This window comes from Pongo abelii, chromosome 11, assembly GCF_028885655.2.
Source record: "Pongo abelii isolate AG06213 chromosome 11, NHGRI_mPonAbe1-v2.0_pri, whole genome shotgun sequence".
NCBI lineage: Eukaryota > Metazoa > Chordata > Mammalia > Primates > Hominidae > Pongo > Pongo abelii.
The window spans coordinates 123,043,175-123,070,781 of record NC_071996.2 but is presented as its reverse complement, the minus strand read 5'-3'; the positions used below and the strand labels follow the sequence as shown (position 1 = coordinate 123,070,781).

At 55.6% G+C, this 27,607-nt stretch overlaps 1 protein-coding gene across 5 annotated transcripts; it reads right to left on the bottom strand.

Annotated features, from left to right (window-relative positions):
- Window positions 1-4,935: 4,935 nt before the first annotated feature.
- Window positions 4,936-19,302, bottom strand: SLC4A3 (solute carrier family 4 member 3). Of its 5 annotated transcripts, none has more exons than XM_024242926.3 (23): window positions 19,154-19,302; window positions 18,861-19,004; window positions 18,333-18,498; window positions 17,482-17,759; window positions 17,211-17,326; window positions 16,559-16,758; window positions 14,804-14,952; window positions 14,478-14,658; window positions 13,911-14,046; window positions 13,465-13,648; window positions 12,943-13,042; window positions 12,317-12,501; window positions 11,425-11,650; window positions 11,030-11,248; window positions 10,471-10,619; window positions 10,103-10,297; window positions 9,154-9,384; window positions 8,712-8,801; window positions 8,095-8,261; window positions 7,228-7,481; window positions 6,300-6,469; window positions 5,944-6,117; window positions 4,936-5,255 (listed from the first exon to the last, which is right to left on the bottom strand). In XM_024242926.3, exons 2-23 carry the CDS (start codon window positions 18,909-18,911, stop codon window positions 5,178-5,180), a joined length of 3,699 nt encoding a protein of 1,232 aa, XP_024098694.1. In that variant the 5' UTR covers window positions 18,912-19,004; window positions 19,154-19,302; the 3' UTR covers window positions 4,936-5,177.
- Between the last annotated feature and the right edge of the window lie 8,305 nt (window positions 19,303-27,607).

Sequence of the window (27,607 nt, the reverse complement as noted above, 5' to 3'; positions counted from 1 at the left end):
CTGAAAATATATAACTGTGACAGCTAAACTATCAAAACCACATCCAAAATCATCTCACGTGCCACTACTGGTATCCTTCCCCACTTGGGGAAACATTGCCTAAGGACTCCTCTGATCTCAGAGAAATGTTCCCCACTTCTGGGCTCTTTTCAGTAGTTTTGAGGACTTGCTGCTTTGTATTTGTTGACACAACTTGGTTATTTTAAAATGTTGTTTGCTGATTGGGTACAGTGTATACTGCTCGGGTGATGGGTGCACCAAAATCTCAGGAATCACCACTCAAGAAGTTATCCATGTAACCAAACACCACCTGTTCCCCAAAACCTATTGAAATACAAATTATTTTAAAAATTAAATTTAAAATGTTGTTTGCTGTGTGGGCCATATTTGTAGAAAAAATCCACCTATCTCAAGAGCCTGATATCCTGACCAGCTGCTCCGGACCTTATAGTCTAGGCTGGATGTCCCTGGAAGAGACAGCACTTCCTGAGAGTGTGTCCTTCCTAAGCTCCCCCAACCCACCTTCTCTCTCCCAAGCCTAGAAAAGCTGCATGAGCTCCCTGGTGGCCCTAGAGCGCAAGGACCGCTATGGTCTCTCTTATGATAACCAGTTATCACAGACAAGGATGCACTGCTCACTGGATCTAAATGTGGTGGAGTCTGTGACCTCTTGGTCGTTCTTTCTCTGCCACCTGCTCACCCCCTTACCCTCCATGCACCCCTGTGGCCAGGCACTGTGGGAGGCATTAGGAGTACAAAGGAGACTCAGGCCAGGTCTCTGCCCATCTCACAGCCTAAAGGGAGACAGACAAGAACACATAATGGGCGTGCAGTGAGAGAGGAGGCGTGGCAGGGGATGCTTAGGGACTCACAAATGAAAGTCTGGTTTTGCACCCTCCTCCATGCTCCCCTCACCCCCACCTTCCCACCAGCTCTGAGCCCTTGCTCCCAGCCCCTTCCTCATCTCCAGCTGTGCCCCACCCCCTCTTTGTCCCTCCTCTCCCATGGTCCTAAGCCCTGTCCCTGGAATTGCGGGCATTAAAGAGCTCCCTGCTCCTCCCCTCATCTCCCAAACCCAACTGTGACTCATCCACCATCCAGAGAACAACCCAGCGGCTGTCCGCTTAGTCAGCACTTAATAAAGCATTGTTCAGTAAAAAGAAACAGTTCCAACAAAATTAAAAATAATCTCAGCAGCAGGCTCAAATATTAAATCTTCCTTCCAGAACATAAATCCTACAAACACTGGAGTCTGCTCTTTGCACAAGTGGTGAATCACAATTATATAATTTATTTATCTGGAAACCACATTCCTCACTTTACATTTCCTTTTTTGCCACACTGGATTCAATCCACCATTCCCTGCTTGCCCAAAATCTGTTTTATTGTTGTTTTCGGCAATGGCTTAATCGCCAGCTGCATGGGCAGCGCTCAGCGCAAGTGCCCTTGAGTTCTGTGTCACCTTTCCTTTGCTGCTCAGAATTCCCTTTGAGAGCTCCAAGTGTCAACAGGCATGATCATTATTTGAGTCACCTGATAAGATACAAGAAGAAATGTCACACAGGCTGCCAAATGGGACACATTATTGCCACGTTCTGTGCCCTAAAGGAGGGGCCTAGGGCAATCCCAGCAGATGGTCTATGAGCTCTGACAGCCAGACGCTGTCTCAAGGGCATCAGATATCTTGAGTGAGCCGAATCCTCAGCATGAACAAGAAAGTGACAGCCGCCCTCTTTGCCCAAAGTAAAAGAATGAGCTAGCACGCCTCAGGGCCTGAAGTGGGCCTGAACTTGTCCGGGGATAATGAAAGCTTTGGGCAGCTGCCCAAGATGTGGCCATAACCCCACTCAGAAAGCAGTAAGGGGCGGGGAAATGGCGACAGGCCGGATGTCCTTACTGAAGGGCCAGTGCACGTGCACGTTCCCAAAGCTGCTTCCAGTCCAGAGCAGATGGCAGAGACACCGGATGTTCAAAAATACAATGGCCTTTGTCCCCTTTTTAGTAACTGTCCTGTCCTACCCCCCAGAGCTGGGCCATCAGGGCCGGCTGGGGCTCCCCTCCACTAACTCTCCTCTGCACCTTGAAGAGGGCCTGAGTTGAGGGCCCCAGCACTCCAAGAGGAGAAGATCAGAGACCCGGTGAAGAGAAAGTCAGAGGAAACACCGGGGCTACAAAGGGCTTCAGGACAAACTCTGAATGTGCCCAAATGATATGCTCTCTGACCAGCCAGGCCCCAGGCCAGGCCCGGTTGCCTTTCTATGGGTTTGCCGTGTATCTTGTCCCCCAGGTTATTTCTGGCAAAACTGAGACTGTTGCACAAGGAGTGGCCTCAGGAATCCCAGCACTGCCTAAGCCAGCAGAATGAATCTAAAATGGTCCAGGGTCCCCAAATCCGGCATCACCCTGGCGTCTAAGGGATTGGGCTGTTATCTCTGCTCCTCAGAAGGCCAGAGATCAAGAAAAGAAGAGAGACATTTTCCATTCCCTCTGTGGCCCCACAGCCTCTGATTTCTCCAGTAGCTACAATGGAGCACATCCCCTGTGTCACACACTCAAACTGGGTCTCTCTTTCCTCTCCTATCCCTCTGGGTCTCCATCCCTGGCAGCCATTTTGTTTGCTGCAGCGTCCTGGGTCTTCTCAACCCTCCATGGTCCCCCTGAGTGTGCTGGGTGTGTTGGGTGAGCTCAGAATGTTAGCTAACCCTGGCCTCCTGCCCTTCCTAAACTACGTCTGCCCTCCCTTGGCATGGATGGGGTTGTCTTTAAATGAGTAAGGCTGCCAGGGTGACAAGCGGTTATCACTGGCTGTCACTGAAGCTTTTTCGCCTACTGCTCTGAGGCCTCAAGGCCTAGCTTTGCTGGAGTCCACCCTGACCCACCAACCGGGACCAGGACTCATTCCCCACGTCAGAAGGCCCCGCCCCTCTTTTCATTTTGCAGTGGAGGAACACCCACAGTTCGCGGCTATTTGCCAAGCAGAGATGACTGACACCAACTGTGTCCAATGAAGAATCCACCTTTCTGGGCCCACACTAGCATTTCCTTGCAGGGGCTGGAAAAAGTGCAGTTCCTCCCTGTGGGGTCTAGGAATCCCCGAGACCAAACAGGGGAGCCTTCCCGCATCCAGGCCCACAAGGAGAAGCAGGACTCTAGGAAGGAACAAGGGTTCTCATATGCAAAGCCTCTCAACCAAACTTGTCTGAGTGGCCCCTGCCATCTGTGTTTGGAATCTTCTCTGCACATGTCCCTTCTAGGTTTTGCTTTTGACCTTGACTTTGTTCCTTGGCAAAGTTCTTTTGAAATTCCACCCAGCCTTGGCCAATCTAAAGGAAAAGGAATCTTGTTCTCACATATGCATACAAAGGAGAGGCTAAATGTAGTTAGAGGCCACATGGCACCAGAGACCCAGGGAGCCGAGGTGGACTGGAATAAAATGCTTACACCCGGACAATAATCCAGGGCAGCTGGAGGGCTCTTCTCTTCCTTAGGAACACAACAAACAGCCTCACGGTGGCCTGTCCCTTCTCTCCTGACTAGTTTCGGGGCACCGCTGTTGGCCTGAACACCTGGGAGTGTATGGTAACCGCACCTGACCGCAGGAACTTACGCACAGCCTGAGAATGGCCCTGTGTTTGTTGCAGGCACACCTGAATGTATCTTCCAAGCTAGGGAATCCAGGAGTCGCCAACCTGGAGAGTCCTTTCTTGTCTATGAGAAACATCTGAGCCCCTAGGCTGTGGAACACGGACCATAAAGGGAAAGGTCTAGGCCCAAGTCTGGGTTGAATGAAGATCCCCAGGTGGAGGTTGTTAGGGGGGAAGGTGCTAAGTGGAAATGCAATAGAAACTGCTTTTTGCAAGCGGTTGTGGTTTCTCCTGCCCCCACTCACCACCACTGGACTCTCTCCCCTGTATGTAAGCCCCAGTAAAACCCTATGTCTCGTTTGCTAGTCTGGGTCTCTTCTTCCACCTCTTGAGCCTGGTGCCTTCCCCACTGGAGTTGATAGGAGTTCAGCACATCGGAGAGCAAAATTGGAAAAAGAGAAGAAAGCAGCAGCACCAGCTCCGGAGGAAACTGCTAACGTGAGGCTGAGGGATCCCCAGCCTCAGAAGCTCTGAGCTGCCCAGAGCTGCAGAACACGGAACCTGCCTGAGCGGGCTTGGTCTCCCCGGGAGGAACTGGATGCGCTTGAATGGGCTCTCTGAGCGCCGCGGATCCACCAGATGGCAGTGCTGCTATTCCTCAGTTGGGACAGAGCCTGCAGCATGCGAGAGCGGCCACCGGAGGGCAACGGGAGACGATGCGCTCCTTCAGGCTGGGGGTTGCCTAGCAACTATGACGCAATGAGCTCCCGCTCCCCTCAAGTCCCCCAGGTTATTTCTGGCAAAACTGAGACTGTTGCACAAGGAGTGGCCTCAGGAATCCCAGCACTGCCTCTCTAAGCCAGCAAAATCTAAAATGGTCCAGGGTCCCCAAATCCGGCATCACCCTGGCGTCTAAGGGATTGGGCTGCTGTCTCTGATCCTCGGAAGGCCAGAGATCAAGAAAAGAAGAGAGACATTTTCCATTCCCTCTGTGTCCCCACAGCCTCTGATTTCTCCAGTGGCTACAATGGAGCAACTTTCTCCCTCTCCCCTCCCCGGTTCTCCCTCTTGTTAAGCAGGGGCTGGATTCATGGGCATGTGACCTTGAGCAGACCTTGAGTGCCCCCACCCCTACCACCCGCTCCTCGGCTGCACTTGAGGGGGCCTGGGGGATGATGATAAGGCCCAGCTCTGGCCTTCTGTAGTCTTGATTCTCTCTTTTTCTCCCAAGGACTCTCCTTGATTCAAACCTCTCCCTGGTTTTGATGACCCTGAAAATAGAATTCTTCCAATTCCAAATGGATAAGTATGAGCTGAGAAACCAAAGATGGAACCAAGAAAGTGAGGCAGACACGAGACAAGGAGTGTGGTTATAATGAGCTCAAAGCCTGTGCCGGTCTGGTCTGTGAAAGGTGAGGCGAGGTCAACGCCCCAGGCAGAAGTCATGGGGGCCACTCTAGCCATGGCATCAGGAGTGGTTCCAGGCACATCTCTGGGTCCTGAGGAGCCCCCCAGCCCAGGGCTGGGCTCTGCCTGAGGCCAGGTGTCAATCCCTAAGGTCTTGGGGTCTCTGAGGGGCACTGTCTTCAAGGGTCACACTGGCATGTGCAGCTCATTGTACTCATCCTGGCCATCCTCATCGAAGTTTGGTTCAGCATCTTCCGAGTCCAGCTGCAGAGGGAACAGAAGGTTGGGGAAGGCAGGGAAGCATGCGCGTCCCCTCCCATTCTCCAACTCCGCCTCCATCCTGCAGCCCTCCCTGCTCCTTGACCTTTCCTGGGCCTCTCTGCAAGTACCATGACCCTGGGTGGCAGCATTGCCCTTGGCCAAAGCCTTCAGGTCACCTCCCAGACCAGATACCTGGCCCCTCCTGGTGATAATAATAATGAGTATTATTACGAAGCTCTTTCCTGAGGCGACTTCTAGTTGCTATGGTACCTTTGTACACCATGTTTGAGTATGGATAAATTGCAAAAATTTGTCTTTTCCTCTAGTTGACAAAAACAGGGCTCAGGGTGGACACCAGTGCCACATCAACCCTGTAGCCTCTCAGCTGGGTGTTTTTGGTCAGGCACCACCTGCACAGCTGTGTGCAGCAGCCCCGTGCCAACTCCCTTACAAAACCACCATCCTAAGGCCTTTACCTGGACTAGCACTTGACCCTCCCAACAGTCCTATAAGGTAGGGTCTATGATTACCCCTATTATACAGGTGAAAATAAGATTTCGGAAGGTGAGATAACTTGCAACCCAAGTTACACAAGTTTCACAACTAACACAACTAGTGGGTGGCCAAACAGAGATTGGAACCTGGTGCCCATTTGCCCTAATACTGTTTCCCCAAACCACCACCCCCTTACCGCCTGCAGCTCCCTGTCCTGGAAGAGCCGGGGCAGAAGGCAATGCCTCAGAGGCACCGTGAGCAGCAGCAGGAAGGGAAAGGCGAGTGAGGCCGCCGTGGACTTGACCACCCAGAGCAGTGCGATGCAGCCCAGCTGGATGCAGGTGAACAGATGCATCCGCCACGTCTTCACCTTGGGGAGCAGCCAGTGGGCCTCAGTGCATGGCATCCCAGCCTGCTCCCACCCATATCGTGGGGAATTTGGCTCCCAGGTCCCAACTTCTTCATATTCATCCCATCCATCGATGCTCCCAGATCCCTCTGGATCCCCTTCCCGTCACCCCACTGCCCTACCCCCATGCTTCCCGGCCCTACCTTGGTCACATAGGGCTGCTCAGGATGGTGTTTTGCCGGCATGAGGATGAGCAACAAACGCTGGGACAGCTGGATACCAGACAGGGACGTGACCCCCATGTACAGGAAGATCCCAAAGAGCACAGCCAATGGGATCCGACGCAGCACAGCCCCCATGACGATGGACAGGCCTGGAGGAGGTGACACAGACCCGCCTGATCCTCAGACAGCCCCCATGAGGATGGACAGGCCTGGAAGAGGTGACACAGATCTGCCTGACCCTCAGACAGCCCCCGAGAGGATGGACAGGCCTGAAGGAGGTGACACAGACCCGCCAGACCCCTCAGACAGCCCCTGGGAGGATGGAGAGGCCTGGAGGGAGGCGACATGGACCCACTGGACCAATCAGCTTGGCCTTATCACCGTGAACAAGAGAAGGGTGGGGCCGGGCGCATTGGCTCACGCCTGTACTCCCAGCACTTTGGGAGGCCAAGGTGGGTGGATCACGAGGTCAGGAGATCAAGACCATCATGGCTAACATGGTGAAACCCCCGTCTCTACTAAAAATATAAAAAATTAGCCAGGCGTGGTGGCTGGCGCCTGTAGTCCCAGCTTCTCGGGAGGCTGAGGCAGGAGAATGGCGTGAACCCAGGAGGAGGAGCTTGCAGTGAGCCGAGATCGCGCCACTGCACTCCAGCCTGGGCGACAGAGCGAGACTCCGTCTCAAAAAAAAAAAAAAAAAAAAAAAAAGAGAAGAGGGGGCAGGACAGAGAGCCAGAAAAGGACTCCGGGAGTAAGGGGCTAGGGGAGTGTTGGGAAGCAGGTTTGGGGGTCAGATCAAGGGCAACACACAGCACATTGGGAGATTCAGGGTCAAGCCCGGGATAGTGAAGATGTAAGGCCGTGGGGCCCAAGGAAGGGGGTGTGCAGGGTGGAGGCGGGCTCTCACCCACGAGGCTGGCGATGAGCACACCAGTGACTCGCTGCTCCCGCACCTCCTGGATCTGGGGCTTGTCACCAGGCGCGATGGCAGTACGCATCACTGTCAACGCATTGACATGGGTGACGGAGCGGACTGTGGCAGCCGTGAGCCAGGGCAACCCAAACAGCCCACAGAGCCCCCCCAGGGAGCCAATGAGGAGCAGGTCCAGGTGGAAACCGGAGCCCTTGAGCAGCCTCCGCGCCTTCTGGCTGACGATAAGCCTGCAGGGAGAAGGTGGGAAGCGGGGTGTGGCTGGCCTGGCAGGGGCAGGGGACAAAGACAGGCACACACACAGAGACGAGATGGTGGGAGGAGGACGTGCAGACAACAGTTCTCCCTAGGACTGCCAGCTTCTTCTTTCAAGTTCCCAAATTGAAGTTCTCACATTGAAGCAAATGTGAGCCAAATTCTCATACTGTGAATATTTAAAACACCACAAAAGCCAGATGCCAGATCTTACCACGTTATTGTGGTTTAACCAAAATTAGATACATGTGAGCATCCCTGGGTGCAAGCTTAGACTGCTAGAGTGTTCTGAGCACTGTCAAGTGCCACCCTGCAAAGAGTGGTGGCAACAGATAGATGTCATGTCAAACCATCACAGGGAAACCATGCCCCTGCCCTGGATGCCACTGCTCTCTGCTCCTCCCCCACCTCCTCCCCACCCCTGCCAGCTCCTCCACACACACTCTCTTCCTCAAGGCTTGCCACCAGATCCCACCCACCCAGCACCCCGATACTAATAATGATGTCCCTGCTATAACCCTGAAACCAAGCCAAGGAGCCAAGGAGCTTGGCCTCGTCCCTCCCACCTCCTCCTCCCATCTCTCTCACGCCGTGATCTGTGTCTCCATGAAGATCAGGATGAGGACGAGGAGGGCGGGGACAGCGGCTGCCACCATCATCCACGGTGGGAAAGGACGGGCACTGCCCAGGGGTGGGATGAACCATGAGCGCTTATCGGGAGAGGTCACTGAGAGCCCTGTAGGCACTGTCAGCTTCTGCATGGCAGGAAAACAAGGTTCAGGGAAACAGCCTCCCCATGCTAGAAAGCCCACCAAGCAGCCCACCAAGCTGCATCCCCAGTCCAGAACTTCAGGGAGCTGGGGTGTGAACAGGTTAGGGGGAAATTAGTTTTGCATCCTCCAGAAGTCACTGTCCTTTCAAGGATCCAATAGAGGGCAGGGAAATGAAGCGCCTCCTCCCTGAGCCCCAGAGCTTCAGGGGACCTGTGTGGGATACTGTCATTCTGCTCCCAGCCCCACACCTGCTTCTCCTGGATTCATCACTCAGGCTCCCTGGGGAAGGCCCTCAGCCCCCCAGGGCGGCCACTCCACTGGGAAAGCTGAGTTCAGGCCTGATCCCAATCCCAGGGCCCATGGAGGTGTGTCGTGGGCTCCCTCTCCTGGCCTGGGGGTGACAGCAGCTGCCACAGGCTGGGGCTCCCTCACCTGCGTGTAGGTGTCTGTGATGGAGTAATCCACCAGGACCATCACCAGGATGGAGATGGGGATGCCAAAGTCCCCGATGATGCGACGAGCCTTGAGAGGGGCAGGTCGGGGAAGGGAGCAAAAGGTGGAGGCAAGGTCAGCAGACTATCATGGGGCTTGCCATCTCTGGCCCCGCCTGGGTCCAAGCTGGAGCCAGAAGGCCGCCCACCTGCCTCTCAACCCCACAGGTGCCAGCGCAGCCTGGGAGGCTGTTGTCTTGATTAGACTTCTCTGGGCAAAGGGCAAGAAGACACCCAGGGAAGAGGCTTAAGAAGGGGTGACGGGCTGCCCGGGCTGGGTTTTGGTCCATGGGCTAACCGGGGAAGAGGTGCAGCCTCGCTGGGGAGCTCCCACAGCAGGAACTGTGGGACTCTTGGGGGCTCCACACCCAGCAGCCACGCACCTTGCCCCCCAGGAAGCGGCTATTCCTGAACTTGCGCAGGAAGAAGGCGATGAAGAAGGTCCCGAGCATGAGGATGAGTGACAGCAGTGCCGTATTGGGCTGGTTCCTTGGGCTGGGTGGGCCCTCGGTGGGGGGCAGTGCACTGCCATTCGGCTCCAGACCAGCATCCAGGGACCCCTCCAGGGCCCCCTCAGGGGGGTAGAACGGCAGCAGTGGGTGCTCTGTGAACACCTGTGTGTGGATAACAAGGACGCCTTGTCACTCACCTGGCAGGTGACCTCATTTCATCGTCATCAGCACACCTGTCAGAGAGAGGGTGGCCCTTCAATACCTGGTCAGACAACAGTAATGCATGGACATCCACCTACACCACACACACAACACACAGAACACACACATACAACACACACAACACGTAACAACACACACATAACACATACAACACAAAAAAACACAACATACCACATACATACCACACACACAACATATATACACACAACACACACAACATGCACACAACACACACAACATGCACACACAGGCACACACACACACAACCACACACAACACACACATCACACACACAAACACACCATACTCACACCACACACACACACACACACACACACACACTCCTCTACAAAAGGTGACCCAAGGACACCCAGCCCCTTAGCACTGACAGCTCCCTCCCCATCACATACCTGTGCAGGTGAGCCCTTATTACTAAGCCTCCAACCAGGTGCCTGGAGTCGTGACCTGGCACCCACCCTCTGGGTCTGACTCCCTCCCCTTCAGCTGAGACCTAGCCTAGGGTGTCCCTAGAACCCCTCACTCCCACAGTCCCTCTCCTTGTCCCCCAGCTCTCCATACCTCCCCCTCCCATGCTGTCCTCCCCAGGGCAATGTCCACCTCCATCTCTGCCACCCCCAAGACCTCTCTGGACCTCCACCTTGTAGAGCTTGTAGAACGTCTCGTAGATGAAAATGAGTGAGATGAGAAAGGCAAAGATCTCCTGGGTGAAAGGCGAGATGTAGCGGACCAGGAAGCTGCCTTCGGCGGCCACCAGGGCAAGGACGAAGACCACCAGCCAGAGGCCAACCCACACCCGGCCAGTGAGGTACTCCAGGTCCTGGGCTCGGCAGAACTAGGCGGGGGTGGGAGCAGTCGTTACCCACAGGTGGCCTGCCCTGGGTGTCAGTGCCCCCTGGAATAGGCAGCGGATGAACTCCGAGAAAGAGGGAGAATGCAGGGACCCATCCCCTAGGTAAGGAAGAGTGTGGGGCAGGATGGATGGAGCAGGGCAAGGCTTCGCCTCACCTTGAAGAAGGCTTCCTCAAACACGAGCAGCGGCCCAGAGAAGCCAACCACGAGCAGCGGCTGAGCCCCCAGCAGAGAGAAGAGGACGCCGAGCACAGCAGTGGACACGATCAGCTCGGACACGCCCATCAGCCCCTCGGTCTTCTCTCCTGCAGCAGCACGGGCAGGATGGCCCTAGCCTGGCTCTGTCTATCTGCCCCCTTCCTCATCTAGCTTGTCCTAAACTGGGGCCCCCAACAAAAGCAGGGCAGCCCCTTAGAGCAACACACAGGGCCCCTTCCATACCCCATTGCTCCCAGCCCCTCCCCACTAGCCCCCAATGGTGATCACGGGATCCCCCATCCCTTACACCTCTCCCACACCCTCACTTTATAGCCCCCCAAAGGTGATCTCTGGGATTCCCTGATCCAGCATCTCTGTAAAGTGCTTACACCTTTGCTAGCACGTCTAACCATTGGCCCCCTAATGTGATCACACCCAGACCCAGAATCCTGCAAGTGACACTGGGACCAGAAGTGACTAGAGGAGCCCCTCAACTCCCCAAGCCCCAGTCCCTTACCCAGCAGCCCCCCGAAGGTGATGGCAGGGCTGAGGGCTGCGAAGTAGATGAAGAGCACAGCGGCCACACACTGGGAGTGCAGCGCATCTCGCAGGTCACTGGGGTAGTGCGGGTACCGGCGCCTCACATCCCGCACAAGCCCCCCAAATACCGAGCCCGTCCGCAGCAAGGGGTCATCTTCAGGGGTCGCCTCAGAGCCCCCCAACTCCAAAGACAGTTCTGGGGGAACAAGGGGCTGCTGGGGCACAGACCACTCCCTCTGGCTTGGAGGCCCCGGGCTGTTGGGATCAGGGATGCAAAGGACTCCAGGAGTCAGGACGGGGCTGGGGTCACAGCCTTAGGGCCCTGGAATGGGGGAGTGTGTATTGGGGGCACTCAGCCCCCAAGGGTCTGACCTTTCCCAGGGGCCGTGTAGCCACCCCGTGTGGTCATCTCGACTTTGGTCTGTTCACGCTCTCGCCGCTTCCTAAGCAGCTCTCGCTGGAAAGCAGCCACGGAGCGCAGCAGGTCACGGCCCTCCACCTCGGACGGGGGGATCACAATGCTGCCATCCAGGAACTCACTGATGGCGCTCAGGAGGTCTTGCCGGTCATCTGCCTGGTAGGCAGCCTCATGAAACAGCTGGGGGCAATGAGAGGGCCAGGACCCTCAGGGACCGCCAAGGGAGCCTCCAGGAGGGAGACTTGAGGCGGGTGTTGGGTCAGTGAGCTACAGGCAGGGTGGACATTCAGTCGTAGATACTGGGCCAGTCCAACAGTGTTGGCTGTTGGAACACTGACACCCATCCCTGCAGGCCAGCAAGCCACTGCCCCAAAGCCCCAGGTGCCCTCCATTCCCCCAGGAGATGCCAGACTTCCACATGCAGCAACTAAAGGGATAATGCCTGGCAGAGCAGGGGCTTCCAGAGCCATTCCAATTGGATCAGCTACACCTTACAGGCTGATAAATATTGTGAACGTTGCCCCTGGCTAAAGGACCCTCCTATCTAATCCCAGGAGAAGCCACAGCAAAGACCAGCGCATCCAGCCCTCCTGATCAAGTCTCACATCACATCCAAACCTCTGGGGTCTGAGCTTTTCCCCTTATGTCACCAGTCCCTCCCACAGCCACAGCCCAGGGCTCTCTCTTCTCCCCTGGGCCAACAGCTCCCCCCACCACCCTCCAGGGCATGGCCTCCACCCAGGGGCCTCTAGCACCCTTGCCTCTATGGGCACTACTGTGGACAATGAGGGACAGGGGTAAGCAGGGCCTAGGAGAAGAGGCCTTGAGAGCCAGCATGCACCCAACCTTGTCAGACATAAGGGTGGCAATGGAGCGCCCAAGCTCGTGATAGTCAGTGCTGGTGTGGCTGGGCCCCAGCATCACGAAGAGGAAGCGGACCGGGACAGGGACCTCAAGCACAGACTCCAGGAGTACAGCTTCATTCAGCCGCACGAAGGCTGCTGCAGGCTGCTCCAAGAAAGGCACACAACCTAGGGGAAGAGGAAAGCACAGGGCGCTGGGCAAAGAGGAGCAGTCAAGGCAGGCCCCTGGGGCAGCTATCTAGGGCTATCATGGACAGTTGAGCAGGTTGTAAACTGCGCAAAGAAACCCCAGTCTAAAAGGGCACTATTCGCTTATGTGTCTACACATTGATTACAATTCGCCAACAGATGGAAACTCAGGGTATTAAAGAAGTGTTGCTTTTTTTTCTAATTCCAACTCCAAGATAGCAGAAAACTGGACAGGAAGCAGGCAGGGGACTACGAAAGAAAGGGCTGGGCTAAGACAGGTTATGAGGAAGAGCAGGGACCAGGTGGGAGCCTGGAGGGAGATGGAAGAGGCAGCCTCGAGGCCAGAGCTCAGACAAGCAGGCCCCCAGGAGAGGCACACACACGCTGCAGACCCTGCCCCCGGCGCCCGGCCCTCCTCACCCACAAGCACAACGGTGGCCTCAGCATCTTCAGGGATCTTCTCCAGCAGCTTCAGGCTCTTCCCCCGGTGACCATCTCCCCCAGGCATGTGGAGGGGCTTCTGAGGACGCAGAACTGGAATAGGGCTGGGACCCAGACTGGAGGCCGTGGCAGGCCCTCCCAGCCCTGGCTCCAGCCCTGGCTCTGAGACCTGCTTCTGCCTCCCAGAGTAGGCAGGTACTGCACTGTGGCCCCACACTGGGAGCCACCAGCTGGGATGTGGACCCTGCCTCAACGTCCCCAACTACCACCTCAGCCTTATCTTGTTTAAACAGCTCCTGTGGGTCTGCCACATCATCACTTTCAAACCTCCCACGTCTCAGGGCAGGGACCCCTCATGCGGGTCTCCTCTAGGTCCCCCAATGCCCAGCATGATGCCAGCAACCCAACCTTCCCAACCCGCTCAGTGAAGTCGTCGATGACCTCGACTGAAACTGGACACCCTCTCAGTCCCCTGGCCCAAGCCAAAGCAAGGGCACTGACCTCCTTGGCGTCAGGGTCATGTGGCCAGAGTGGGGCTGGCTCCCCCAGGTCATCAGCCATGGTAGGCACCGCCCCATCAGGGCCATGGCTGGGAGTTGGGTGATGATTCCCCAGAACCGAGTTCATGCTGGAGCTCGATGGGTTTCGGGGAAAGAAGCCACTGTCCTTGTCATCGTTGGGATGGCTGGAAGGGGCAGGGTGAGGCAGGTGAGGAGGAGAGGCTCATGGTAGACTGCGGTCATGAGGTGAGTAGTGGAGGGTCAGGGCCTCCATCCCTCTGCCTCAGTGTAAAAAGAAACTTTCTAATGATTGAAAGCGTCAAAAGGTAGAAATGAGCTCTGTCACTTGTGGTATTCAAGCAGAGGCTGGGAGCCACTCAGAAGAAGATGTGCTCCTGGAAGGGCAGCTGAGCCGGACAGGCCCCTCCCAGGGACCCACCCCGGCACCTGTGCTTCAGTAGCAGGGTACGTAGGACGCTGGCCCTGTCCTCCGGCCGGATCTGGTCAGACACAATCATGGTCTCCACCACGAGGTGTGCAATGCCTGGCAGGGTGGTTTGCTCCAGGTCCAGGAGGGCAGCTCCTAGGGGGACAGTCAGGCACAGAGAGGGCACAGTCCCATCAGACAGGAGAAATCTCCTCCCACTCTGCCTTGCCCCCCAAAAGCATGCGAATGTGCTGGAAGGGCAAAGCGCCCAATGTACCCAGGTGGATACACAGCTCCATATTGCCACAGGCCAGTCAGAGAGGGGCCGTGAAAATGGAGCATGGAAACGAGGGCACGGCCCCTCCCCACCAAGGAAGGGGAAGCCATTTGTTGACTGACTGCATGCACCAGATATGGCCCTGCCCCTCGGGGCTCACGGGCTGCCCAGGCAAATGGACCCCCACGGTCCCAGGTGGCAGCTGGATCTTGCCTGTGCCCAGGACTCTAGAGAGTGTTCCTGGGAACTGAGCAGCCTGGCACAGACTGAAGAGGGCATGCAGCCTCGGGCCAGGCCTGGGGGTCCCTACCATGGGCGATGGTCCTCCTGAGCTCCAGAAGGCTACGGAAGGAGAGCGAGGCAACATGTGGCTTCCCCCAGCGCTCCGTCTCCTCCTCCACATCCTCCTCAAACTTGATCCAGCGGGCCGTCTCCCGCCAGTGGGGCTCCTGGCTGCGGTCCAGCATCAGCTCGTTCAGCTCCACGAACACCTGGGGGGCGTGCCAAAGGTGAGGGCCCGGGGGCTAACAGGTGTGGGGAACACCGCGATGGGGCAAGGCAGGCGGGCAAAGAGAGGAGGGCTCCGGGGCCGAGGGGCATGAGGAAGTCACAGGCCCACCCACTCAACATTCTGACCTCATGAGGCCTCCGGTCCAGCTTTTTCTTCTTCTTCTTCCTGCGAAGGATGGGGGCCAGGCCGCTGGGACTGCCCCTCCCGCCCTGCGTCCGGGATGGCTTTTTCACTAAGTGTCGCCGCACACCAGGGTTGTCCTCCAGTCGGTGACCTGCAGAGAAGATGGGCTTGGGGGTCCCACAGGTCCAGCTGGGGGGCCTCGGGGTCACGGCCCAGCTCTTTCTGCCCAACCCATCTACTTGGCCAGCTCTACAGTCACCAACAGGCCATGCCGACGGGAACCACATAATCCCATGTGGCCATTTCATTGATAAGAAGACTGAAGCTCAGAAAGAGGGAAGGACCTCCCCATGGTCACCTGGGACCACCAGCCAAGGTGCAATCCAAAGGTAGACCCAGCTCAGTCCACAGCCCCAGCCAGACCCTCCAGCCCCTGCCATGGCCATGCCCCTCCCTCTCCGTCTGGGTCCCATGACAGGCACTGAGTCAGAGTCTCCAGGCACGAGCCCCCAACACTTTCTGTGCACCCTATCTCAACACCCACGTCCCCTCCCCGAAGGTACACAGCCCAGTAGACTCAGGCAGGGCTTCGCTCCCTTCCTCCTGTCTGCCCCACCCAGGCCAGCAGCAGTCGGGGAAAGGCCAGCTGCCCCATTACTCACAAGTTAGTGGCCCTGCCATGGGGCCCAGCTGGCCCCTGATGGACTCCCACAGGTCACCATCCTCAAAGTCCAGCACAAACATCTCTAAGTCTTCTGGGGCCAGTGAGTCTTGAGGACTGGGGGCTGGATCCCTCCCAAAGCCCCAGCTATTGGTATCCCCAGGCCCAGGGCTCAGTACCCCATTGGGCTCAGGGTCCTCCTCCAGTGGGCTCGTCATTCTCCCGGTGGCCTCCGCTCCCTATCAGACCCCTCGGCTCCCCTACAAGGTGTGAGCCTGGACAGGGTGGCTTCTGTCCAACCAGAGCTGAAGGTGGCACAGCCTCCCGACCCCAACTCCCCACGTCCACAACCCTGCTCCCTGCGGCAACCAGCCCCCACCCTGGGTCTGTAAACACGCCCTCCCCCACCCCCCATCCTGCTGCTACTTCTGCCATCGGATTGTTCCTGTCCCTGTCCTCAGGCCCTGGCAACTTTCCATGACGTATTGAGCTCAAAGCCCTACCCTTCCCCCCACCCCACCCACACACTGTGGCTCGGAGGAGGGGGAGGGATCAGTGATGCCCCTGGCCTGGGCACAGAGCCCCACGGGTGATGACAGGTGGCACAGAAACCAGGGCGCTGATAAGATGGAAGGAATGTGCTGAGATCACAGCCAGGCCCCCGCCAAGCGTAGTGGGATGGGAGTGAGGGGTCCTGACACAGGGAGAGGCAGGGGTCCGGAGCAATGGCTCAGACTCAGGGTCTGGTTTGGAGGGGATCAAAGAGCTAGGAGACAAAGAGTTCACCCTGAGAAGAGGGGCCTTGGGGAGGGATACAATGATGGGAAAAAGAGAGCTGCCTTTTTCTAGGGGTGACTCAGAGGACAGAATCAGGACTGAGGCGTGAGGTGTCAGGAAAGGAAATCTCAGCTCTGGCCATCAGAGAGGGTGGCTGGGTGAGGTAGTGAGGTCCCCATCACTGGCCACATCCCAGCAGACAGGGATTCAGAGAGGACTCAGCCCTGAGCAGGGGACAGCTCAGAGCCTCTCCAAGGTCACTCGCAGGCTGGGAGTCCGTCGCAGTGGACCATGGGGGCTGCCACAAGGTCTCACTCACTCTTCATGTCGTCCAGGTCTGCAGAACCCAGCATCTGGGCCTCCGCCTCATCTGTGGGCACCTGCTGCTCTGGACCACCTGAGTTGCCCAGGGCACTGCCTGGGCACAGTCGCTCCCGCAGGTCATAACTGGCCGATGGGCTCCAGGGCCGGCTTTTCTCCCCAGCGAGTCGGGAGGCCTGGGCCCGGGGGCTGGGGGAGCTGGGGAGGCAACACAGCAGCCTTGGACTTGACAGGGCCAGGTCGGTGGTTCCATCACCGTCCCTCAGCTCAGAGCAGGGCCTGGAGTAGACCCTGACCATGAGACCCAGGCCCCTTCTGGGCAGAAAAGGATGCTGACCTAGGCCCCCCTCCCCATCCCGTGGCTCCCCCTTTCCTCCACCTTTCTCCTCACCCTCTCTACTTTGTCACTCTCTCCCAGGGAACTCCTAACCTCTTCACTCTGCTCTTCTGTTTTTCTCCCCCCTTGTTCTCTCCTCCTTGTAAATCACGAGGACAGAGAAGGATCCCCACCCCCCTCCCACACCCTGCTCCTCTTTTCTCAGGGTCAGAGCTGGGGACGCTCCCCAAGGTCAGGAAGGAGGTGACTGCCAGGAGCTCTGGACCCTGTGGCTCTGGGCTGGGCCCTGCTGAGTAGAGGCTGCAGCCAGTACCTGCTGGAGTGCTGGGGGCTCTTGTCAGTCTGTGGGCCCACCGAGGGCAGGGGCTTGGTGACAGCAGCCCTCCCGGGGAGGCCTGGACTGTCATCCTCGTCACTTCCAATGGAGAACTGCAGACATAGAATGTGCCCTGGGGCCTTGCCCCGACCTACCATGCAGCTCCCAACCCCACCCAGCCTCACACAGGCCAACACGCGCTCCTCTCCTCCTCTCTGCACCGCTCCCTGATCCCTGACCTGCCACCCCTCCAAAGGGATGCCCCTACCTTTGCCTTCTGTGGGGTCCCTGAGGGTGGGGGCTCCACAGGTTCTGCCTCAGATTCTCCTTCCTCTTCCTCCTCTTCCTCTTCTTCCTCCTCCACTCCGGCTCCCCCCTCCTCCTGGATGGGAGGGGTCTCCTCGGAGGGGGGAGCAGAGGTTTTCTCCTTCTTCCTCTTTCTCCTGGTGTGCCGGGCAGAGGTGGGGGGCAGCCGCCGCAGCTTGTGGGGTGGAGGCAGGCGCGCTGAGAGCGGGTGGTGGGTGTGGTGGGATGTGTGCCGGTGAACTGGGGGTGCAGGAGATCCGGTTGAGGCCCCCACAGCAGAAACAGGGGCCCTCCCCACCCGAGGGCACACACCTTCCAGCTCAAGGCCGCAAACAAGGGCACCCTAGTCCTTCCTCCAGGGCCATGACCCCCCAACACCTGTGTCCACGTGCCTGTCATTGATGAGGTCTGGTGGAGTGGGAGGAGAGGGCGGATGGACAGGGAAGGTCATGAAGGGGGCTGGGAGGGGAGACGTGATACAGCAAGGAGGGGAAAGGCAGAGTTGGACTAGCCGAGATGGGACAAGGAGGGAGTGAGTGGGGCCGAAGGGGAAGGGGAAGGTCACCGTGGAAGGGCCCAGGCCCAGCTCCCTAGATCTCCCCTGGTCTGGGGCCCACCTCCCCTGGCAGGCGGACAGGCGATGGGTGGGGGAGGCAGGATGACTGAACACGGCATGTGGCCCAGCACAGAGTCCAGCACAGTGTCCGGCACAGGATGGCACTGGGTGACCAAGCCGGAGGTGAGCGCGGTGATGGTGGCGATGAAGGTGATGGTGGCGAGGGCGGCCGCACTAGGGGTCCCCAGGCTACCCACACTCAAAGTCCCGCTCGCTGTAGCTGCGGCTGGGCTTCTCGGGGTCCCAGGCCGGGGGCTTGCTGATGAGGTCCCCAAACCTGCTCACAGCCAAGGTCTTGCCCAAGTCATCGTCCTCCTCCTCCACGTCTGGACTTAGAGGGGGCTCCTCCAAGGGCACCCGGACCTGCAGGTCCAGACAGCCTCTGCTAAGGACCCCTGACCCATGAAGGCCCCACACCCACCCCAACTCCAAGCCCTAGTTGGGGGAGCTCAGCAGGCTGTCGCACCATCGGGCCCCCCTCCCCTTGCTCCCAGGCCTGTGTCAGCATCCCAGAAACCACCCTCTCTGGGCTCCCAGAGCTTGTAAAGAGAGAGGGCTACGGATCTGGAAAATACCAAAAACTCCCCTCTTTCTCCATAACCCCCAGCCCAGCTCATCCCTGGATCTGGGGGGTCCTGGGGTCGGCCAGAGGACTCCTCTGCCCACCCTAAGGTCCCTCCCTTCTCCTCCCCCATCTCTCCCCTGCCCCCGCGCGCGCCGATCACCTGGGGTAGGGGGGAGGCGCCCCCGGGCGGCGGGATCACTCCGTTGGCCATGGCCAGGTAGGCGGCTGGGGACGCTCTCGCTCACTAAGGGACCCGAGACTCGGGTGAGAAGGAGGCGCCACTGAGGGGGCCTAGCGGGGAGCCCTGGGGGAGGAGGGCGGGGTCAGGTTCCTTGCGCTGGCGCCCCCCACTCGGGAGCCGGATGCACGCTCCCAAGCGCCCCTCCGAGGCCCAGCCACGCCCGGGACAGCCCGGGTCCCCCGCCCTGCCCGGCGCGCCCCGCCCCGCGGTACCTCGGGGCTCCGGAGCCTGCGAGGCCCAGGCGGGCCGCCGCGCCCCATGTCCCCCGCGCTCTCTCCGGAGCGCAGCCGCGACTGCCGTCCGGCCTCTCGCAGCGCAGAGCCGGGCTGGCCGGGCGGACGCAGGCGCCGGAGCCCGCAGCCCGCGGCTCCACCTCCTCGCGCTCCGCTCCGCACCTCCGCCGCCGCCGCCGCCGCCGCCGCCGCCGCCGCCGCCCGCCGCCGCCCGCCGCCGCCCGCCGCCGCTGCCGGGCCGCACAATGGGAGCGGGCGGGCCGTGACTCACCCCGCCCGGCCGGCGCGGCCCCCACGCGCGGGCCCCGCAGCACCCCACCTGCCTGTGCGCCCCTTCTCCAGGCGCCCCACGCATGGCTGGGGGCGGGGGCGCGGACCGATATTCCCACAATCCCCCAGATTCGCTCCCCCACCCTGCTTTTAGCCTCCCCTCCCCTCCAGAGCCCAGGAAGCCACCCCCTCCTCAGACACAGGCCCCTCCAGTCTTGGGAACGGAGCTCACAGACCCCTGGAAGCACCCACCACCTCCCCTTTCATTTCCACCACAGCCTTGCCCCTCAAAGGCCTGGCTTCTGTCGCCTGGCTCCACCCAACGTTTGACCTTGACACAGTACCTCCCCTCCTCCCGCCTCAGCTTCCCCAGCTGTAGCGAGAGGGGCCTGCAATAGGGGTGTTACAAAGTTCTATCCAACTCTAAGACTGTGTGGCTCCGTTTCCACATTTGCTCTCCCTTCTCCCCCTATCCCTGAGGTCCCATCTCATTTTCCAAGGGCAAAAGGTCTTTCGAAGGAGCCACTGGACCCCAATCGGCCCCTATCCCGAGATCAATGAAACTGGACTTGTACACAGTGCGATGCCCATAACAGCCCTGTGACCTTGGTACTTCACCCTGTCTGACCCCTGACCTCATCTAGATCTCAGCTCAACCCAAGGAAAGATTTTCTCTATGCATAACCTTCCAAGCGGAAGGGAGCTAGGATCTGTTGGACGCCCACGTTGTCTTGTGTGTGCTCACAGTCCTGTGCTAGGTAGGCCCTCTCCAGACTAGCTGCCTCGTCTCAGGCATAATAATAAGAGGAGCTGTTATGATTCCCATTTGGTCGGCAGAGGACAGTGGAGACTCAGGGAGGCTTGTTACCTGCCATGGTCACAGCTGGAAAGCAGGCTGCCGACAGGTTTGGGCATCATTATCCATGAATTGAAGTGACTCTCCAAGCCACAAACAACATTTTTAACTGAAAGAGATGAGCTGTCCTCCTAAGTCTCACAGGGTGAGTCCCAAGGTGGGAATTCCTAGGGTGGGAATCAGCTGTGCCCCAAAACTCAGAATGGGAGACCCAGCTGTTGGGAGTTGAGTAGTGTCCCCCAAAATTTATACATTGAAGTCCTAACCCCTGGTACGTCAGAGTGTGCCCTTATTTGGCAATAACGTTCTTGCAGATGTTAAGGGTGGACTCATCCATTATGACTGGTGTTCCTATGAAAAGGGGAAATTGGCCAGGTGCGGTGGCTCACACCTGTAATCCCAGAACTTTGGGAGGCCAAGGCAGGTGGATCACCTGAGATCGGGAGTTCGAGACCAGCCTGGCCAACATGGTGAAACCCCATCTCTACTAAAAATTAGCTGGGCGTGGTGGCACACGCCTGTAATCCCAGCTACTCGGGAGGCTGAGGCAGGAGAATTGCTTGAACCCAGGAGGCAGAGGTTGCAGTGAGCAGGGATCATGCAAGTGCACTCCAGCCTGGGTGACAGAGCAAGACTCCATCTCAAAAAAAAAAAAAAATATATATATATATATATATATATATATATATAAAGGGGAAATTTGGACAAAGAGACATGCATTCAGAGAGAACGCCTTGTGAAGACTGGAGTTACGCTGCCACAAGCCAAGGAACTATCAAAGCTAGGAGAGAGGCCTGGAACAGATCCTTCCCTAGTCCCTTCAGAGAGAGCCTAGCCCTGCAGACACCTCGATGTCTGGCTTCTAGCCTCCAGATCTGTAAGACAGTAGATTTCTATTGTTTAAGCCACTGGGTTTGTGATACTGTGTTACAGTAGCCCTAGCAAACCAGGGCTATCCCAATTCTTTATTGCTTTGAGCCAGGCAACGTGGTTCCAAGTCCCTACCTTGAATTTTGTTTTGGTAGGGCCTTCACGTCCTTAGAGACACTCAAGAGCCTTGGAACCTTTCCTGGTCAGCATTGCACAGGGGCTCTGGTCTTCAATCCACCTCGACATTGTGTTCCCAGCCCCACTCCTCTAGCCTGTAGAGTCAGACAGCAGTTACTTTAATACTGAGACAGCCTGAGAAGGGTCTTGCCAACCAGGGACCCCTGGTGTAACAGGCCGTGTACATCCTGCACACCAAGATGCCATAAGGATATCACAGGACTTGTCCCTCTGAGGTTCCACCTACCCCAGAGAGGATGCTGAGCACAGGTCCTCAACTTTTGGGAGCCCCAGACCCCCATCCTTTCAGTTGGAGACCCACACCCCACCCAGAGTCTGAAGCTTCGTTCTCTACCCTTACAGACCTTCCTCTCTCCTCCACCCCTCTGAGATGATGGAGTAAAATCTCCCCTTGAAGAGCCTTTAGACACCCATGTTTATCTCTTTCTTTCCAGGCTGGGGGGAGTAAGATGATGCTGACACCCACCAACTCATTTGATGAGTTGGTATTTCGTACCAACTCATCCTATTAGACATAAACGCATGCTTTCATTAGGCCCGCTCTCGTCTTTGACATCCTGCCTGCAGCGCACCTGTAATTGTCAGTCCCCTACAGTGTGTTCCCGATGGGGTCTTCATTTCTGTGACAAAAGAGCACTCCTTGCATGCACAAAGGATGGCCACTCTGGGTATGTGTCAGCTTCTAGCTTACAGCCTGTAGACACTGAAATGGTGACAGGAAAGGTGACAGCAAAGGCTGAAGCCAGCGACAGGCCAGCTCAGAGCAGTAGCCAACTGTCACACCCTTCCCCACAGTCCAGTCTCACAGGAACGTCCCCACCCTGCATGCTGGCACCGCAGGACGCTTGTCTGCATATGCAGCAGCACCACAGCCTATCCCTTAAGTCCGAGGGAGCAGGAGCCATCTCGCCACACCACCCAGATTTAGAGGCAAAGCACACCATTCTCTGGGCTCCCCATGAATAGGCCAGAAGCCCTCGGGTGGATTCCTCTCATGCTGTTCCCTGAAATCACTCTGTGGGTCCAGCGTGCTGGGAACTAGACCAGTATGGCAGATATTTGTCATCTGTAGCCACCCAAATCTTTGAAAACCCACTTTTACATTTTGGTCATTTCTCATAAGTCCTCTCTTGCCAAGATAGAAGCCAGAAAACCATTGCAGCCAGGGCACAGATACTGACCTTGGTTCCACCAGTCAGACTCACCTGTGCAAGACCTGAATTTAGAAGTGAGCAATGTGCACAGGAGACTCAGACTTCTGCAGGCATGGAAGGCAGAGAAGTTCTCATGTTACAGCTGGTCATTAGTCTTTGCTCTCTATTCCTCCCAAGAATACACTCTAATCCTCATTATTTTTTAGTAAATTCCTTTCCAGCTTAAAGTGGCTGTTATTTGCAACTAGGCATCCTGACTGCTAGAATCAGGGGAATGGGCTCTAAGTCTAGGTCACGGGATGAGCAGGCACCAGACATTAGCGATGCCAACATCAAGGAGCTAGCAGAGAGGATGTGAAGGAATGGTCCTCCTGTTAACAGGCCTGGGTAGCCCCTGCCTCTCTTATGATTACTGTGTCACTCGCCATCATCTCCATCCTGTACTCTTAAGGATAACAACAATGATAACTTCATTATTTTAAATGCAGGTAGTGCTTTCCGGCTTACAAGTCACTTTAATATTCATATTCTCGTTGGTTCCTCACAACAACCCTCTATGGTAGAGCATCTTAACCCCATTTGACAAGTGAGAAAAATGAGGCTTGGTTAGTTTAATTGGCTTGCCCAAGATCTAAGGCTCATAGGCAACATGGCCAGAAGCAGATGGAAGGGCTTCTGGCTTTATGTCTTATGTTTATCCTCGTATACCACATACCGCAGTACCTCCCCGCACCATGTCTTTTTTTTTTTTTTTTTTGAGACAGAGTCTCGCTCTGTCACCCAGGCTGGAGTGCAATGGCACAATCTCGGCTCACTGCAACCTCTGCCTCCCGGGCTCAAGCGATTCTCCTGCCTCAGCCTCCCGAGTATCTGAGACTACAGACGGGCACCACACCCAGCTAACTTTTGCAATTTTAGTAGAGATGGGGTTTCACCATGTTGGCCAGGCTGGTCTCGAGCTCCTGACCTCAAGTGATCCACCCATCTCAACCTCCCAGAGTGCTGCGATTACAGACGTGAGCCACCACGCCCAGCCTCCCCCACCATGTCTTGATGCCCTCCCACAACTGTTAGACCTTCCATGCCATGGGCACAAACTGAAATAGGCCACTAACTTCCCAGATGGACTTTTCAAGGAGACTGCACCTTTGTGACTAGCATCTGTATAGGAGAATAGTTAAATGTGAGACCTCTAGAGCCAAGCCGCCTGAGTTCATAGCACAGTTCTGCCACTTGACAGTTGTGTGACTTTGGTCAAGTTATTTGCCCTCTCTGGGTCTCAGATTGCCTATCTGTAAAATGGCAATAATAACAGGGTTGTTGAGAGGATGAAATGAGTTCATTTGTATAAAAGGGTGACTGGCCTATAGTAAGTGCTCAACACTGTTAGCTAGTTTCAATACTACTACAAATCTAAGAGACAAAAATGCCAAAAAGTCCTCAAATAACTTGCATCGTGAAAAATGGTGAAATGTACACACGTAAAATAAGGAAAAGCTTGTCCTTACCAGAGCAATAACTCTAAGAGCCATATTAAAGATGACAATTGCAAACTCTAAGAAGGCAGGGAGATCCAGAATGACTTTTATCCCCACCAGGGTAGATTGTGACACTCTTTGGTCATGGACCAATCTTTGCCTTGGAAACCCTAACTTGGCAGGCTGGAGAGTTTCTGGAATAGAGCAGGGTATGGGTTGAGCTAGCCCCAGTTTCACTTAGACTCTTGCCAAAAGTATCTCCCCGCTCCCCACAGCAGAGCACCCAGTGCCATTTGCTGCTGACCAGCCTGGTGGTGAGTAAGATCTTATTTTTACACAAGAGATAACATGGCATTGAGAAACAGCCCAGACTCTGGAATTAGAGATGCTATATGTAAAATGCCAGTTCAATGCTTGGCACAAAATAGGTGCTCAATAAATGACATTCTTATTATTTACTATTGTTGTTACTCTGCGGTGGTTTATCCCATCATAATTCACGGGTTGCTTGGTAAAGTTGGACTCAACTTTGAAATAAATCCAATCTCAGGACAGCACCAATGTCCCTGAAGTTTCTCCCAACCCTGCAGAATTCACCTTCCAGCTCCCGTCTTTACTGATGTATTTGGCTAACATAGAATTTTGAGATATGAATCTATGTCCTTGCATGCTCCTCTTCTGCCCCTACCCAAGCAGGTAACCTGCTTTGAGTTTTGTTATTTGGGGCGAATGGGTAGGACAGAAAGCAGAAATCACCTACAAGCCCTTCTGCCTTTTGTTCTTCCAGAGCCAATGCTTTAGGGAACGAAGGGAGGTTTGCAAAGGAAGAAAGAGGAAGAGGGTTAGCAAGAGAGACAGTGTCTTGGCTGGAAGATGGGGAAGGAGTGGAGGAGCAGACCCTTTGACCTCCCTCATCGGCAAAGCAGGAGGGTCCCCAAGATGCAGAGAGGGGAGAAAGTGAAGTCGGTGAGTCCTGCTAACCCTGTGGGATGGGGGCTTGAAATAAAATCAGGCTGTTTTGCAAATGTTGTAAAGTAACATTTCACACACCCAGTGTGTAAACCGAAGCTCACACACTCACTCAGAACTCCATGCCAGGTTGCGTATATATTGGTGAAAAAAATCCTGGTCCCTGTTCTTGGGTACCTTAAAGACAACAAACAAGCAAACACAATTTATAATTAAGAAACATGGCAAAGGCCATGAAGGGAAAGGCCAGTTACAGTGAACATTCAGGAAGTAGGATTAGGGACATCCTCTGTAAGAAGGTGACAAGGAAGAAAAACCTGAAGGGAACGAAAGAATGGGCCATACCATGAAGGGTGAGTTGGAGAAGTGGGGAGAGAAGAATATTCTAGGCAGGAGGAAGAGCCCGGAAAGGCCCTATGGCAGGAAAGAACAGTCTGCCTGGATATTTAGATGATCTGGTTTGTGTTTTCCTGGAAGAATGTGGTTTCCCTGGAAGTTGGTGCCACAAGGAGATGAATAGAAAAGGACTGAAGGTCAGGCACGGAGGGTCACGCCTATAATCCCACCATTTTGGGAGGCCAAGGCAGGTGGATCACCTGAGGTCAGGAGTTCAAGACCAGCCTGACCAACATGGCGAAACCCCATCTCTACTAAAAATACCAAAATTAGCTGGGCCTGGTGGCACACGCCTGTAATTCCAGCTACTCGGGAGGCTGAAGCAGGAGAATCACTTGAACCAGGGAAGCAGAGGTTGCAGTGAGCCAAGGTTGTGCCACTGCACTCCAGCCTGGGCAACAGAATGAGACTCCAGTCAAAAAAAAGGAAAGGAACTGAAGGGTGAAGTAGGGTGGGCACTCTGGAAAGCCTGAGAGGCAACACAGTTGAGACGAAAGGGCACAGATTCCAGACAGATGGCCCAAGTTTGACATCTAGTATCCCCTTGGTGAGATTCCCTGTATTTAACCTGAGCCTCAGCTTCCTCACCTGTGAAATAGAGATCACACTTTTCATTCAGGGTGGTCATACTGAGTGAAATAACGTGAACAAAATTATTAGAGCAGGTGATCAGAAACAGTCACTATCGCAGTATTCTCCTACTGTAACCTTACCCAGCCTTCGCGACCACCTCCAGGGCACCTTTCCCCATTCCCTCCCTGGACCATAAGCTCGTTGAAGGCAGGAGCATGTCTGATTCATCCTTGGATTCCTGCCCCCATCTTCTCACATACAGCCTGGCACATTTTAAGAGCTCAATAAATGTCTGTGGAATTGAAAGCAAGTGCACAAGTAATTACAGTAACTAATAAACTGAAGAATGTTTTCGTGGAGAATGGAGAAGTCACTGAGTCCAAAACAATCAAATGACAAAGATGGGCCAAAAGAACAACAACTATGCTATGGTTCACTCCTGTCCCCAGAAGCGTCTGAAGACATACCCGCTTAGAAACACATAGGCAATAAAATGCAGGCTTTTTTTTTTTTTTTTTTTTGAGACAGAGTCTTGCTCTGTCGCCCAGGCTGGAGTGCAATGGCATGATCTCAGCTCACTGCAACCCACTTCCCGGGTTCAAGCAATTCTCCTGCCTCAGCCTCTTGAGTAGCTGGGATTTCAGGTGCCCGCCACCATGCCTGGCTAATTTTTGTATTTTTAGAGATGGGGTTTCACCATCTTGGTCAGGCTAGTCTCAAACTCCTGACCTCAGGTGATTCATCCGCCTCAGCCTCCCAAAGTGCTGGGATTACAGCATTGTATGTATACAGCATTGTGTGAGCCACAATGCCTGGCCCTTCCCTCTTTTGATTACAAATAGTATTTCCAGGCAACAAAGCAGCTTGTGATAAGTAACAGGCAGGTTTTTGTTTGTTTGTTTGTTTTTTGAGATGGAGTCTCGCTCTGTTGTCCATGCTGGAGTACAATGGCGCGATCTCAGCTCACTGCAACCTCCGCCTCCTGGGTTCAAGCAATTTTCCCTGCCTCAGCCTCCCAAGTAGCTGGGATTACAGACACCCATCACAACGCCCAGCTAATTTTTTGTATTTTTAGTAGAGACAGGGTTTCACCATGTTGGCCAGGCTGGTCTTGAACTCCTGACCTCAGGCAATCCACCCGCCTCAGCCCCGCAAAGTGGTGGGATTACAGGCGTGAGCCACCGCGCCCGGCCTAGGTTTTTAACCAGCACTTATTTCATGTTTTATGGACCACATAGTACTTCCATATACATGATTACACACAACAATTTTGTCAACTAGGTAAGTTACTGATTAGTCTCATCCCCATGCAGTAGATGAGGGAGCAAGGGTGATCACTTTTGTGATTAAATGTGGAGCCACAAAACTAAGGCATAACCCTGGATCTTTTAGAGCTAAATCCACCGTGTCTTTTCCTATACCACAACCACACCACACCACCCCTTGAGTAGATGAATAGATAGACGTGAAATAGTGCATGTACTCAGTGATGGGCAAAACATAACACACAGAACCATGGCTGAATTTTCAACCACAGCCAAGCAATCTGGGTAGGGTCTCTTCAGAAGCTACCGCAGCATCTTGACAAGGGTGGAGGATGTCACCTCCACGTGGCAAAGATGGACCCTCTCCTACAGAGAAAAAGAGACAGGTCTGTCAAGCTGGCCTG